General features: G+C 36.3%; 1 protein-coding gene across 1 annotated transcript in view; it reads left to right on the top strand.

The window, feature by feature from the left end:
• The window catches only part of Dhc98D (Dynein heavy chain at 89D), a 1285966-nt gene that overhangs the window by 565082 nt on the left and 705466 nt on the right, over nt 1-15418 (top strand). Inside the window, exon 32 of the mRNA XM_090406627.1 lies at nt 9522-9713. Within this exon, the coding sequence (XP_090262753.1) occupies nt 9522-9713 (192 nt within the window). The remainder of the gene's footprint in view (nt 1-9521; nt 9714-15418) is intronic.

Raw genomic sequence — 15418 nt, 5'->3', positions numbered from 1 at the left:
TGCTGGACTTCTGCTCAAGATGCAGATTAGGCATTCCTGATACCATGTTCCAACATATAGATGTGCACAAGTTCAGATGGAGAGAAGTTGCAAAGAAATAAGGAAAGCCTGATTGATTATGTCATTGTTAATAGTAATATTTTCATGCTCATTAAGAATACAAGAGTGTATAGAAGATTTTAAATTAGATGTGATCATTACTTAGTTCTGAGTAGGATAAAAATGAATATGACATTGAAAAGAACAATAGGTAAGGAAGTTTCAAAAAATGAATTAAAATGTTGAGCAGCTTTTACAGGTAAACTATAGATTCAACTATACAAACATTATTGAAGCAACAATTAAACAATTTGAAAAAAAGAACCAAACTTTGGAGTCTCAGTGGCAAACCCTAAGCTAAGGAAGTATATGGTGAAGTTATTTGCAAAGATAGAAAAATTAAACAGCATGGTCAACTCAAGATGTTAAATAATCAGTCCTTGAAAAGGAGAAAGCCTACCAAAGGTTCGTAGCAAATGAATTGGCAAATGCCCTAAAAGAACAAGAATTGGAAGAATGACGGTACGTTGCACCCTTTGATTGGAAAAGAATTAAGTTCGATTCTCATCGTAATGAGAAGAATCTTTAAATGGATTATTTCAATTGAAGTTGAGTTAGCCAATCTCATATGTAGGTGTCAGGGTTTTTTCCTACCAGAAACTCAAGTTTTTCATCCTGCATACAGACAAATCGGCCCTTCAGAACATGCAATTTACAGACAAAGAATACTGGTGGTGGGTAGTAGATAGCGTTGATGCAGATGATGATGTTAGTATAGGTTTGGTGGAGTTTGTGGGTGAAGTTGTGGAGTTGTAGAGTAGGTGTCCTCCCTCGATGAATCTTTGGACTCCTTGGAGGTGTCAGGAAATAATAATAATAATAATAATGAAGAATACAGAAAAGAATGGAAGATAGCTAAGCTATGTGTTAAAGTAGCTAAACAAAAGCTATGGGAAGACTTCAGTGAGAGTATAGAAGATAAATATCAAGAAGGTGACAGAATGTTCTGGAGCTTACAAATGGAGGAAAGGTAGGAAACAAACATGATAAAGGTGGAAAGAAAACTTAAGTTAAAGATATACTAGATTTCTGGAGTAATTACTTTGAAAAACTGCTAAACAAAACCAGCAGTGTTAAATATTAGTAGGAAAGTTTCAAGAGGATTGCACAGGTGTACGAGGGTGGTCTAAAGAGTTCTCAGCCTAACAATGAAAGAACGAATTTAAAATTTCAAAATTATTTTTATTTTTCAACATTATCTCCCTTAAGACTAATACGTTTATTCCAGCTATGCTCCAGCGCCATTATCCCGTCCCTGTATTGGTTCTCAGTAAGATCTGCAAAATACCCCTCTACAGCTGCAATCACCTCTTGATTGAAGAAAAACGCTGACCAGCAAGGAAGAGTTTTATTATTATTATTATTATTATTATTATTATTCAGGCCCCCATGGAGTTCAAAAGACTCATTGTGGGAGGTCCTTCCTAAGAAACACAAAGTCTATCAAGACTCATCGTAGGGAGCCCCCCCCCCCCCCCCTAAGAAACACAAAGTGTATCATACCACTCCTTGAACTCATTGACCGTTCTCGTTCTCACCACTCCATCAGGCAATGCATTCCATGGTTCAACCACCCTCCATGCAAAGAAACCACTCCTCACCCTCTTGCTCACAGTTTCCTTTCGTAACTTCCAGGAATGGCATCTTGTCATCACTCCTTCCTGCTGTTCAACCAAGCAAAAGAACTCCCCAGTTTCAACCTTTTAACCACCTCTCAACAGTTTAAAAGTCTCAATCATATCACCTCTCCTTCTTCTATCCACTAAACTCTGCAGTCCACATTCCCTCAGCCGATCCTCATAACTGTCATTGTACAGTCCTGAAACCATCTTTGTTATCCTTTTTGGGAAGAGATAGAAGTCAGAGGGAGCCAAATCTGGGGAATGGGGTGGATGTTCCAACAATTCATAGTGCAGCAATGACCACTTTTCTGCACTCTTAATAATGGTCTAAGCAAAGAACTTTCTGGAACACCCATTTCATATCCATCCGCATTTGTTCTAATTTGTGTAGCAAAGATCCATGTGGTATTCTGTCGCACATACACTTTTCAAAATCCAGTAGAATCATCATGTAGCCATTCCCTTTATCCAACACAGTTCATCTTTATCCAACAATTTTATCCAACATTCCCTTTATCCAACAATTCATGAACCTGGTTCATTGTCCTGATGAAAGATGATTTTTTTCTTCTGCAAACTGGGTCTTTTCTCGCAAATTTTTTCATCTAATCTGGTTAAAAGATTGGAATAATATTCCTCGGTTATTATTTTACCCTTTTCAATATAATTAATAAACAAAATGCCTTTAGCATCCAAAACACCGATGCCATGACCTTTCCTGTTGATGGAACCAACTTTGTCTTCTTTGTCGCTGAACAACCAGCTTCTGTCCACTGTTTTGACTGCTGTTTGGATTCTGGTGTATAATGGTGAATCCAAGTCTCATCCATAGTAATAAATCGATGCAAAAAATCAGTTTTATTCATGTTAAAACGCTTCAAGCACTGTTCAGAGATTTTCATGTGAGTGTATTTTTGATCTTCTGTGAGAAAGCACGGCACCCATCTTGTGCAAAGATTTTTCATTTGCAATTCTTCATGCAAAATATATCCTCATGTTCTTTAGAAATGCACTTTAACCTGCCGGTCATCCAGTACCATATCGTACACTCGATCAATGATTTCTGGTGTTGTTACACTTTTTGGACTTCCTTTGTATGGATCATCTTCAAGGCTGGTAGGGCCATGTTTGAACTCTGCAGTCTATTTCTTAATTGTCGAAAACGAAGAAGAGTGCCCATTAACTTTTATGAACTTCGAATGAATTTCTTTTGCCATTAAACCTTCTTTTACAAAAAATTTTATAACCGCATGATACTCAATTTTATCCATTTCAAGGGATGCAGACAACACTTTTGCTTCAGTCAGCTGTATAAAACAAACTACTTGACAGAATGACTTGCAATTTCACCTGGATGCTTATGACAGATGTACCAACTTGGAAAAAAAAAAATCTTTCCATCTATGGGCGAGGCCGAGAACTTTTCAGATCACCCTCATATATAGATAAGTATATGATGCTCTATTAGAGAGTAGCATAGTATTGTGTAGGATATTGGTCATGCCTTAGTGATTTATTAAATTTTTTTATAATAGAGTAATAGCTGTGTTAGATAAAGGGAATGGCTACATGATGATTCTACTGGATTTTGAAAAGTGTGTGTGTGTGTGACAGAATACCACATGGATCTTTGTTACACAAATTAGAACAAATGAGAATGGATATGAAACTGGTGTTCCAGAAAGCTCTTTGCTTAGACCATTATTGAGGGTGCAGAAAAGAGGTCATTGCTGGATTTGAGTAAATGTGTAGGTAATAAGGATTTGATGACTATATTAGTGAATATATCATATAATGAGTGAATGGAATGTATTCTCAGCCAGTTGTGAGTGCTTTGTCTATTGATGGTTAAAAGAAAGGTACAATAGATATTGTGTGGATACTTTGATGAGTCTCCCATGATGAGTCTTCAACTCCATAGCAGTGCCCATATAATAATAAAATATGTGGATGAAGAAAAAATAAGTTTCAGTCTTATTAATCAAACAATAATAATATGACTGAAAATTATATTAATATATATATTTACAAGCAAGATATAAATTATATCTTATTTGTCAGAGAAGAAAAGACAGTTCTGAAACAATAAGTACAGTTTTGTACTAAGTAATGAATATCTATATAATTTTACATAAAATTTATTTATTTCTGTTCACTCTCATATTCTTTACATTGTCTATGATGTTTTAAGAAGAGTAGATAAGTAGTTAATATACTCCTGCAATATTAGTACAATGGTTAAGCGTTTGTGGATAAAGAATAGATCATAAGCATGCAGTATATCATTTGACAGACACAGTTGTATCTAAATTAATTTTTTATTTTTTGAAAGTGTTCTGAGTGTTACACTAGCATAACATTCTTTAAAAGGTTTGACCAAATCAAATGCTATCATTCTTGAATTTGAGTATATAGGCATAATGCAGTTTGTTGAAATCTTATTTATATAGAACAGTATTTACTCACATTTTGCATATCATTATTTAAACTTTGTGTAATTTTTTTTGCATGATGTTATTTAAAGTTTGTGTGAATTACCATTTGGCATAAAATTAGTTAAATTTACTTTATCTAAATGTTTGTGTAAGCTGACTATAGATGTATATGAAACACTCATAAAACAGCCTAGAGTACCTGACATAAATGACATAAAAAAATAAGAAAAATTAAACATCGGGTAACAGGAATATGAAAGTAAAAATACCTTCAAAAGCCAATCTCTGTTTTTTATATATCATTATTAAAATTATTCCTGACTCCCATGGAGTCACAAGACTCATCATGGGAGGTCAACATTAGTGAATACAAAGTCTACCATACCATTCCTTAAAATCATTCAGTCTTCATGTTCACCACCCTTTCAGACAATGCATTTCATGCTATTACCACTATCCATGCAAAAAACTTACTTCTTACACTTTTACTCACCATCTCCTTTTGCAACTTCCAGGGATGGCCTCATGTCCTTGTTCTTTTCTCTTGTTCTACCATATGAAAAATCTCCTCAGTGTTAATATGATAATAACCCCTTTAACAGTGTAAATGTCTCAATCATCCCCCCCCCCCCTTGCCACCAAATTCTGCAGTCCACATGCCCTCAGTCTATCCTCATAATCAACATTGTACAGTTTTGATGTCATTTTTGCTATTTGTCTCAGTACCCTCTCCAAGTTTACTGCAACCTCTTCAAATTCCAGTGACCAGATCTGAGCACAAAAACCCAGAGGTGGTCTCATCAAAGCTTTATGCAGTGGGACGATCACAATTTTATCTCTTATGGTCAATGTTCTATTCAACATTGCTACAATACTCTGAGATGTCTTCACAACCTTTGTAATATGTCCTCAGAGCTTTAAATCTCTATCCATAATCACCTCAAGATCCCAAGTGAGTATGAAGTATTCCTTCTGTAGATTCCAAAATTTTAAACCTTACATTTAGCTGCATTAAACTGACATCCCCCATGTCTTTGCCAACCCCTTCCAACTTATTCAGATCCTCTTTAAGAGCCAAAATATCAGCACTATTACTAATAATCCTCTCAAGCTTCACATCATCTACAAAGTACCAAACATCTCCCTGTAGGCCTGTGACAATATCATTGACATAACAATTGAACAGCAATGGTCCTAGTATTGAATTCTGTGCAACTCCACTTCTAACCTTCCTACTCCCTGATTCTGCAGTCATATACAACTCTCTGTTATCCATCAGAGAGCCAATCACCAACCCAATCCACTAACCTAATATCCAAACCCAAGTCTCAAACATACACTACCATTTTTTTCAACTTAAAAATCAACTTATCATGTGGCACCCTGTGAAATGTTTTGAAAAATTTCAAAAATATGATAGTGTATGCTTATTTTCATTCATTACTATTGTTACTGTATTGTAAAAGGTAACCAGATTACTTAAACAGGAGCACCTTTTACCAAATCCATGCTGAGCTACATGAATAATATTACCCTATTTTGCCCAATTCTTTATATGAATTTTTACCAATTTCTCCAAAATCTTTACAACTACAGAAGAAATACAAGCAGGCCTATAGTTTGATAGCTCCATTCTGCCACCACCCTTATGCAGTGGTACTATCTTACCTTCCTTCTGCTCTCTAGGAATTTGATCCATTGCAAGACTTTCATTAAACAGCCAAGTTAATGGCACAGTCAGATCCATAGCACATTCCCCTAAAACGTTGTGCAATATTATCTAGTCCCCCTGCCTTATTGACATTTAGTGTACTCAGTATTTCTGAATTATGTATCTGAATACTCATCATTCACTTTTAACACTTCGCCAGTCATTATCCTTGTCAGAATAAATCCTATGCTACCAGGGTAGAACACTCTAATAAAGTAATCATTATATAGCTTAATTATAGCATCTGTTTAGTCACCAGATTCCCATCTCCACCCAACAAGATAATTATTTTTCCACCTGCTCACCACGTTACAAAAAAATTCCTTGGTATTCTTCTTGGATTGCAGTGCCACTCTACTCTCTTATTCTAATTTTTCTCTCCTTACAATACTAATCACTTTCCTAGTCTGAGCTTTATATTCCTCATGCAGCTGTCCTCCACCTCTCTCTTTATATACCTTCCATAATCTCTTTTATTTTGCAATTCCCATTTTTTCCTTTTGTTATCCATTTGACTCCAAATTGCTTTATCTTCTTCATTTGAAGTATACAATCTGTTATTGAGGTCAACAATTTTTTCTAAGTACCTAATATGCACTAATGACCCCTCTTCCTTTAAATTTTTTCACCCATTGCTGTGCTGCAAGCCAGTTTCCAAGTCTATGAGAGTCATCTGCCCTATAATGCTACATAACTTCCTTCTGTTTTGATACCTCCCCATGCTTGTTTATCCTCCAAGTCAGGACTACATGGTCACTCTCACTGATGGGGGACAAGTATGCCATCTCACTCCTAATCAGATCCTCTGATGCTGTGATCAAATTCAGAACTCTCGATCCTCATGTTCCCTCCACCCCATTCTGCCTAAGACAGTTGTCCCTCAAAAAAATCCAAAAATTCAGTTCCCTTATTACTGCATGCTGTCTACTCTACCCAATTTATATCATTACAGTCGAAGTCCCCCATAATGATTACTAGCTTTCTCTGCTTGCTAAACTAATTTGTCTAAACATTTCTTGCTTATCACCATCTGTATTCTTCTGGTATGTAGCAACATCTCACTATGTATCTTTTCCTGTAAACATCCATCTCACACTATATAATTTCAAAGCCATTAGAGTTATTTCCACTAAGATTTTCAACTTTGATTTTTGTTCATCTCTTATCATGAGTAACACTCCACCACAATGTTCACCTTCCCTATCCTGTCAAAATATGCTATAGTCTTCAATTTCTACCCCTGTTAGAACATCCTCCTCAGTTAACCAAGTTTCACTGATACTAACAGCTTTTGGAAAGACTGAGTCGGTCAATGCCACAAACTCATTCCCTTTATTCCTAATGCTTCTAGCATTTGTATAGCTATTATTACTCCCCTCATACTACACCAGAGGATGTGCTCTATACAATTGAGCACATCTCCTCATTCCATATGAAGCCATTCCTGCAACTTTCTGCCTGTGCAATTCTAGTTTTCTATTTCGGACACGCTCACTTGCCTAGAAAACAACATCTTTACAAAATGCCTGCACCATCTACATTCAAATGCAATCCATCTTTTGCAAACAACTCCCTTCTATCCTCAAATGTACTCCACACATTCACATATTCTAGACCCCTTTTCCTTCATATTCTTGCTATCATTTCATTCATTATAACTGCTTTTCTCCTCCATTCTTCATTATTATCCCAGAGCAACATACTCACTATCTTTCCTTGGACATATTTCTGCTGGACTATGTCTAACATCAGCCTCAAATCTCATGCTACATGATTCACGCTACCTCTCAGCATTTTTCCCAACCATTACTATCATCTCCTCCACACTTTCACCCTTCTTCACTGCCATTGCTACACTGTCATTTCACCAAGCATGCACTCCTATGGCACTCTACACTGCATACCCTGAATCATCGAATCTTCATACATTACATTTCGAATAGATTCATTCATCGTTCTCTCACTGGCATCCCTGACTCTTACAGCTTGTAATCTCTCTCTTCTTTTTCTCCCACTCTCCTTCTTCCTTCTCACCTCTGTATCCCTTGCTTTTGCACTTGCTCATGTTTCTGCAATTTCCTCTCTTTCACTTTCTCACCCATTCTTTTGCCTTGCTATTTGATGCTGTTCTCTTACACCTACTCTCATACCACTCACAATGGCCAACCTGTCTATCCTCCCAAGATCTTCATTCACCCTCCTCAACTCTGTATTCATTCCTTCCTCAGCAGTCCTGTTTCTCTCTCCACACATCTGCTTTCAATTGTCATTCACACACACATGCACACGCACACAATTGTGGCCATCACACAAACCATCTCTATCTGCTAAACTACCCAAGGCTAAATCTATATCAAGGTCTTTAACATTCTCTCAATCCTCCAATACTCTACTGGCATCCACAAACTGAAAATCATATCTTTCTGAAGCACTATCTTGCCACCGCTAAATCCTAAGATCAAGATACTCACGTCTCCCAGTGATTGCATTCCATGCACACATACACATTCCCATCTTGCACCTACCACATTCTTAAACAATGGGGAGCATACATACCACATGTATAGCAAGCTGCAAAATGTCCATCTTTGTCATGAATAACATAGTCTTTAAATGGTGGAGGGCTAGGGCTGTTACTTAAACTGGCAGCTGCCATGTTGAATATAATCGCTGCACGTAGAGACAATACTGAGGTCATAAAATCCTAACTAACTAAAACCAAATACCACACACTATATATATATATATATATATATATATATGCAGGTTTGAATCCTGCCATGGGCTTGGATGTTTGTAATTGTCTGTGAAAATACAATGGTGCTGGTAGGCAGTAGATATTATTGGTTCACTGCAGTTTTTTTTACTTGGTGGATCGAGTGGTTGAGACAGAGAGTTGCAGAGTAGGTGCCCTCCCCTCAATGAGTCTTTGGACTCATTGAGGGAGGAATAATGGAAGAATAATTGGCTTTTGTAATTAACTATTAATGTTATTTACATTTTTATTTTTATATACATTTTATGTTAGCTATTTTTCTTTCAATTTAATTTAATTTTAGCTTTTATTTATTTATTTTTTTAGCCACAAAAGGTCATGCTATGCAGGTTAAGTAGTTTTTGATATGATGTTGCTTACTATAGTATGTTGCTAGTTCCTGTAATCTAGCAGTTATATACAGATGTATATATATTCCTGAAGATGACCTGAATTGAAGGCCGAAAAGTAGAATTTTATTGTCAAATTTTTTATCTTAAACAATTTTTGACTCCATAATTCGTATATAAGAAGTATAATATGAAGAGCTCGTGCTTTAAGTTTTGTTCAATTATGCCAGAATTCTCATATATATACTATTTACAAAAAAATTTTCATTTCAGGATTTTGAAATCAGAAATAATATTTAATAAGAGATATTAATGCAAGTAAATTTGCATCTTAGTAACAAGAAAGATAAGAACATTCTGGATAATAATTGCAGTGGATAATAGTTTCAAATGGATGATAACATTATTTAATGTTTTTTAGTGGTAAATTGCTTTAAATATGCATTAAGCTTTTTACTTATTTCAGTTATTTTAGAAAATAAGTAATTATCTGAGTTATTGTAATGTAAATAATGTATATAAGAAGAACAATCAATTTTTTCTTCACAGGATATGGTATTGATGAGAGCTTTACGTGATATGAATCTTCCAAAATTTGTCTTTGAAGATGTTCCTCTATTTTTGGGACTAATTTCTGATTTGTTCCCTGGCCTTGACTGCCCTCGAGTGACATATGAAGATTTTGGCGCAGCTGTAAAAGAATGCCTGGAGCAAGATAAATATCTCGTTATATCAGATCAAGTAAGTTTTGTTTAGTTAAATAAGTTAAACTGTGTTTTACAGGTACTGAGCAAACAGGTAATGCAGAAAGAAATGTACAAAGTATCTTACAATTTAAAAGGGTTATAGTGACAGTGCAGTAACATAAATGCAGAAATAATTTGTTCTAAGTAATTTTCTTTTCATTAGAAGCTTAATAATCATATAAATAAAAATCACATTATAAATCACATATCACAGGATAATTCAGGTGTTGGACATGAGGAGAAAACAAGCAGGAGAACTAGTGGTGGTCGTGGGGACAAATGGTTTAAGTGGATATAAAGAGTATTTAAGGGCAAATATAAGGAGACTATTGAGAAGAGTGAAAGAAAAAAGTGTAGGGCAAACTACTGCTCCCAAAGTTATTCTGTGAGGCTCCTGATACAATATTGGTTTTCATTGCCATTTTTCCTAAACTTTTATATTTATAATCTATAGTAGTATAGTATGTACCAATATTAAAATATTTTATTTCGTAAATGCTTTAAAGATAAGTAAAAAACATATATTTTGAAACTTTAAATTTTTAGCTTTTAAATGGTACCAGTCAAAAGGGTTGTTAACGTGGATTTTATTATCGTATTTGGTTGGTAAAAAGTGTTTCAACATTTGATGGCCTGTGTCACTCCTGCCAAAATTAGTTTCAAAAGTGACTACTATGATCGCCGCATTACCCACCACCTCCATTTCGTGGACTCTGCGTCATCACTCTTCATGCAGTACACACAAGGTACACACTTGTGGTAGTAGTGGAACATAACTAGTGTAGTGTAGTGTAGATAAGTACTTTTCTTATTAATAAATACTTAAGATTGATTTTAGTGAAACTTATAAAACCCTTGTTTAAATGACTGAGCAACAGAAGAGTATAAAGCAGAAATACGAACAAGAAAAGAGAGTGTTTAACCAACAATGGAAGGATGATTTTGCTTTTACTGCTAAGCTGAAAAGGCTCTGTGTCTTATTTGTCTCATACAGCCATCAGCTACTTTAAAGCCAGTAATTCAAAGTGCCACCACGAATATAATCATAAAAAGTTTGCATCTGAATTTCCTCCTGAATCAGAACTGCAAAAAAAAAAAAAAAAAAACATTTGAAATAGAATTTATTCACCCAACAAAATAGCCTATTTTCCCTCTGTAAGCAAAGTAATTTGGCTACTAAAGCTAGTTTTATTGTAGCCTGGAATATTGCTTGAAGTAAAGTACCTTACAGCCATGGAGAATTTCTAAAAAAGAATATTATTATTATTATTATTATTATTATTATGTGACACCTCCAGGTAGTCCAAACACTCATCGAGGGAGAGTGTGCCAACAGCATCGAACAGCATCATATTAGTGATATGCAATTCTTGCTCCAGAGAACTTAAAACTTAAACAGTCAATAGAACAAATTCCTATCTCCCCTTGCACTGCTGAGAGACATATTTCTGAAATTAGTTCTACAATCATATATTTACTGCAGAGTGATCTTAAAACCTGGTGACCAAATCTGTGCACAATAATCCATATGAGGCTTGATCAAGGCCTCATATGGAATCATAACCTCTCTATTTCTGCATGTCAGGATCTGCCGCATCATTGCCATTATCCAAAGTGATGTCTTCACAACTTGTGTAATGTGGCCTCTGAATTTCAGGTTCTTGTCCACTATCACTCCTAGATCTCTCATCTCCTCTACTTCTTTAAAGTTTCCCCACGAAGTGTATATTTTGCATCTCATTGTTGTTTACCAAATTTCAAAAGATTACACTTTGCAACATTGAACTGATAGTTCCACTTATCTGCCCATTCATGCAATCTATTCAAGTCCTCTTGTAAGGCATTAACATCGGCTTGACTGCATTGCTCTCCCTAGTTTTTCATCATCTGCAAACAACGGGATATCACTAGTTAAACCTAACCCGATATCATTAACATACAAATTGAACAACAATGGCCCCAAAACTGACCCCTGCGGCACACCGCTGGTGACCTTTCTCTTTCGGGATACTGCACCCCCCATATACAACTTTCTGATACCTATACGACAGCCAATCACTGGTCCAACTCAAAAGTCTTTTATCCAGTCCCATCTGTTTCAATTTATTTAAGAGCTTGTCATGTGGCAGTCTACCAAAATCTTTTGCAAAATCTAAGTACACCACTGTATATGCATCTCCCCTGTCCAAGGTATTTGTCACCTTGTTATAGTACATAAGTAAGTTAATGAAACATGACCTCCCCTTAACAAACCATGCTGATAACCACAGAGAATACTGCTGTTATCAACCCATTTCTGTATCCTACTTCTCACAAATCTCTCCTGGACCTTCACCACAACTCCAGATACACAGACTTGCCTATAATTTGAAGCTACAGCCTTATCACCATCTTTATGCAGTGGTACAATTTTATCTTCCTTCCACTCCCTTGGAACCTGTGCTGTTGTAATACTTTTATTAAACAGGCATGCCAATGCTACTGCCAATTCCCTGGAACATTCTCTTAAGATGCGTGGTGATGTCATCAAATGCTATCGCCTTATTGACATCAAGATTATTTATTTCCTCAAATACCTCCTGTTCACTCACAATTAAGCCATCTCCTCCTATGTCATGTACACTTAAGTTTCTCATGATTCCAGTCTGATCAGATGAAACACCCTTATAAATTGATCACTGAATACCTCAACAACATCTTCTGCAACAGTTACTATTCTACCGCTTTCATCCCTTAACTTCATCCTACCATGATCATTCTTCCTTCTACTTGCCACATATCTAAAAAAACTCTCTAGGGTTTTTCTTTACTTGATTTGCTAATTTCTGCTCATACTTTTGTTTTCCTTACTAGCTGAGTCACTCTCCTGGCTTGTTCTTTATACTCTTCATGTGACTGATTATTACCATTATTCATCTTATACTTCCTCCAAACTATTTCTTTTTCCAGATGTCATGATTGAGTTCCAAATTCATCCATTTTACACCTACCTTATTCAGTCTTGGCATTCGGAATGCATTTTTACACTGATGTTTCTATATATTTCTTTGTGAGTTCCTATGTAGCATTTATTTCCTTACAGCTCCACTCCTCTTTCCATGTTATAGCTCCAAGTTGTCGCCTAAGCTTGTCATAATCACCAGACTTATAATTCCATATATATCCTTTCCTCAAAAAACTCTTCATATGACTTGACACTACATAGGTGATTACTTCATGATCACTTTCACCAACTGGAAGAAAATGTGAAACCCCTCTAACAATTACATCCTCTGATGAAATGATGAGATCTAGAACTCTTGATCCGTGCATGCCCTTCTTTATGTGCTGCCTGAGATAGTTATCTCTTGAGAACTCGAGAAATTCATTTTCTTTATTCCCAAATGCTATCTCTTCATTCCAATCTATACCACCATAATTAAATTCGCCCATAATAATTACCCTTCCCTTGTTCACTAATTGAAGTTGTTTATACATTTCTTCATCACCACCTTCCACATTATCAGGCTTATAGTAAGAGCTTATACGTCTTCCTCTCAACCTCCACGTTACACCACAGTGCCTCATAACCATTTCCACTATTTCCCCCTTTCATGTCTACCTTATGTGGACTTAATTCCCCTGTTATCATCAGCAACACTCCCCTCCCTTCCTGTCCTTTCTATCCTCACGTAAAATACTCTACCCTTCCATTTCCCATTATGATATCATCTTCATTCAACCATGTTTCACTTATTCCAATGATTTGGGGCAAATAAACTCAATCACTGAAACCATTTCATCCCCTTTATTTTTGATACTTCTGGCATTTGTAAACAAACACAGCAGTTCATTTTTAGGTCTATAGCCAGTCCTATCCAAGCCATATATTGGTTATTATTTCCCCACTACACCCGCCCAATCACTTTTATCACTGCTTACCACATATATCTGCTCAGTCTCAAATTCTCCACCTACATTGCAATATACTCCATCTTCCTGCACACATTCACTGTCACTTTCAACATTCACTCTCTCTATGCCATGTCTCCCTGTCAACCCGAGCTCCCTCCATTTCCCTGTTCCTCTTATATTCCCATTCTCTCTTCTTCTCTCACATTACTACTATTTCCACTGCCAAGCACATCTGTCTCTTCACTACCACGTTCCTGACTTTTCCCATTATAAAAATCCAAAAGCTGTGATTGTTCCTGAAAACTACAATACTCTGTCCTTAACTCTAAGACTGCTAAAACACTCTGGAATTGACATTCTTTCCATTAAAAAAAGTAAAATTTGGTATAAAGAAATCTTTATTCTAGTAGCAAGGCTCATAAGTTGGTCATACATAACTGGTAATTAGCTTACAGAATTAACAACGCATATAAAGGATATTAATTAAAGGCAACTTTAATGAATAACTTCAGGAACATAAAACTATGGTATGTGGATGCAGGCACTAACAAAAGCACATGAGGAAGAAGACAAGAAACTAATATTATTGCTAACATCCTAATGGTGCCCTCTGGCAGGCTAATTTGGTTGTCTTGGCTATTGGGCTGAAGTTCTCATAATGTAAGTCTCCCAAATTTGGGGTAGTTTCATGTACCCAAATTTGTTGAGGTTTGGAATGTTCTTAAGAGCTGCTGATGATTTCTTGAATAATCTTTCATACTTAAACTTGCTGTGGTCTGTTATTTTAGTTTTCTTCCAACAAATTCTATGGTGGGTATCTAAGGCATGGTCTGCCAGCTCAGAGTGCCTGTACTGCTGAAACCAGATGTATTCTTTGTGTTCTGAAATCCTGATATTTGCTGTCCTGCCTGTTTGGCCAAAGTAGGACAATTTGCAGCTGCAATGGACCTGGTATACACCAGGTAGGTCTAGGGGAAGTGGTTGGTCTTTGGTATGGCGGATAAGGGATGCCAACTTTTTATATGGTCTATAACAAGAAGTCAGGTCATATTTTTTGAGGATATTCTCAGAGGTGCCCTGGATATAGATGATGGTGATAAATTTGGTGTAATTTTTATTGTGGAGGAAGGGGGATTGTGGTTTACTGGTTTTAGTATTTTTTGGAGGTTATAGCCATTGATTAAGAAAGTGTTGAGGATGTGGCTTATTTCAGTGGTTAGGGCATCGTCATCTGAGCAGGTTAATTTTGCCTGTTATATAGTGTTTTTATAATCCCGTATTGTTGTGAGGGGGGGGGGATTGCTGGTGAATGTATCAGCCTGTATGGGTGGGTTTTCTGTAAACAGAGAAAACCAAAGATCTATCAAGCTGGCAAGTGATTAAAGTGTCTAGGAAGGGGAGAGTGTTGTTTTCCTCTTTTTCTAAGGTGAACTGGACTCTGGGGTGTTGGTTGTATAAGTGTGTTAGGAAGGAGTGGAGTGTATCTGAGCCATGCGGCCAAATAGCGAACACATCATCCATGCATCGAAGCCAAATAGAGTTTTTGTGGGGTGGAGTTTAAGGTTTTCTCTTCAAAGGTCTCCATAAAGAAATTGGCCATGGGTGGGGAAAGTGGGAACCTTTATCTGTTTGTAGAATTTTCCTTTGCCAAACGAAATAGCCTGTTTCTTTGAGTGGGACATTAGTGAATAGGGAGGAGACATCAAAACTGACCATTATGTCAGTGTGTTGGAGTGAGAGGTTTTCTATACTGGCTTTAAAGTGGGCTTAATTTGTTTTATGTGTGATGGTGTGTGTTGCCAGTAT

The sequence above is a fragment of the Typopeltis vanoorti genome, chromosome 16 (genome assembly GCF_054136105.1).
Source record: "Typopeltis vanoorti isolate ZY-2024b chromosome 16, IOZ_Tvanoo_1.0, whole genome shotgun sequence".
Taxonomy (NCBI): Eukaryota; Metazoa; Arthropoda; class Arachnida; order Uropygi; family Thelyphonidae; genus Typopeltis; species Typopeltis vanoorti.
Note: the sequence above shows the minus strand (reverse complement) of the source record. Positions and strands in the feature narration are given on the sequence as shown.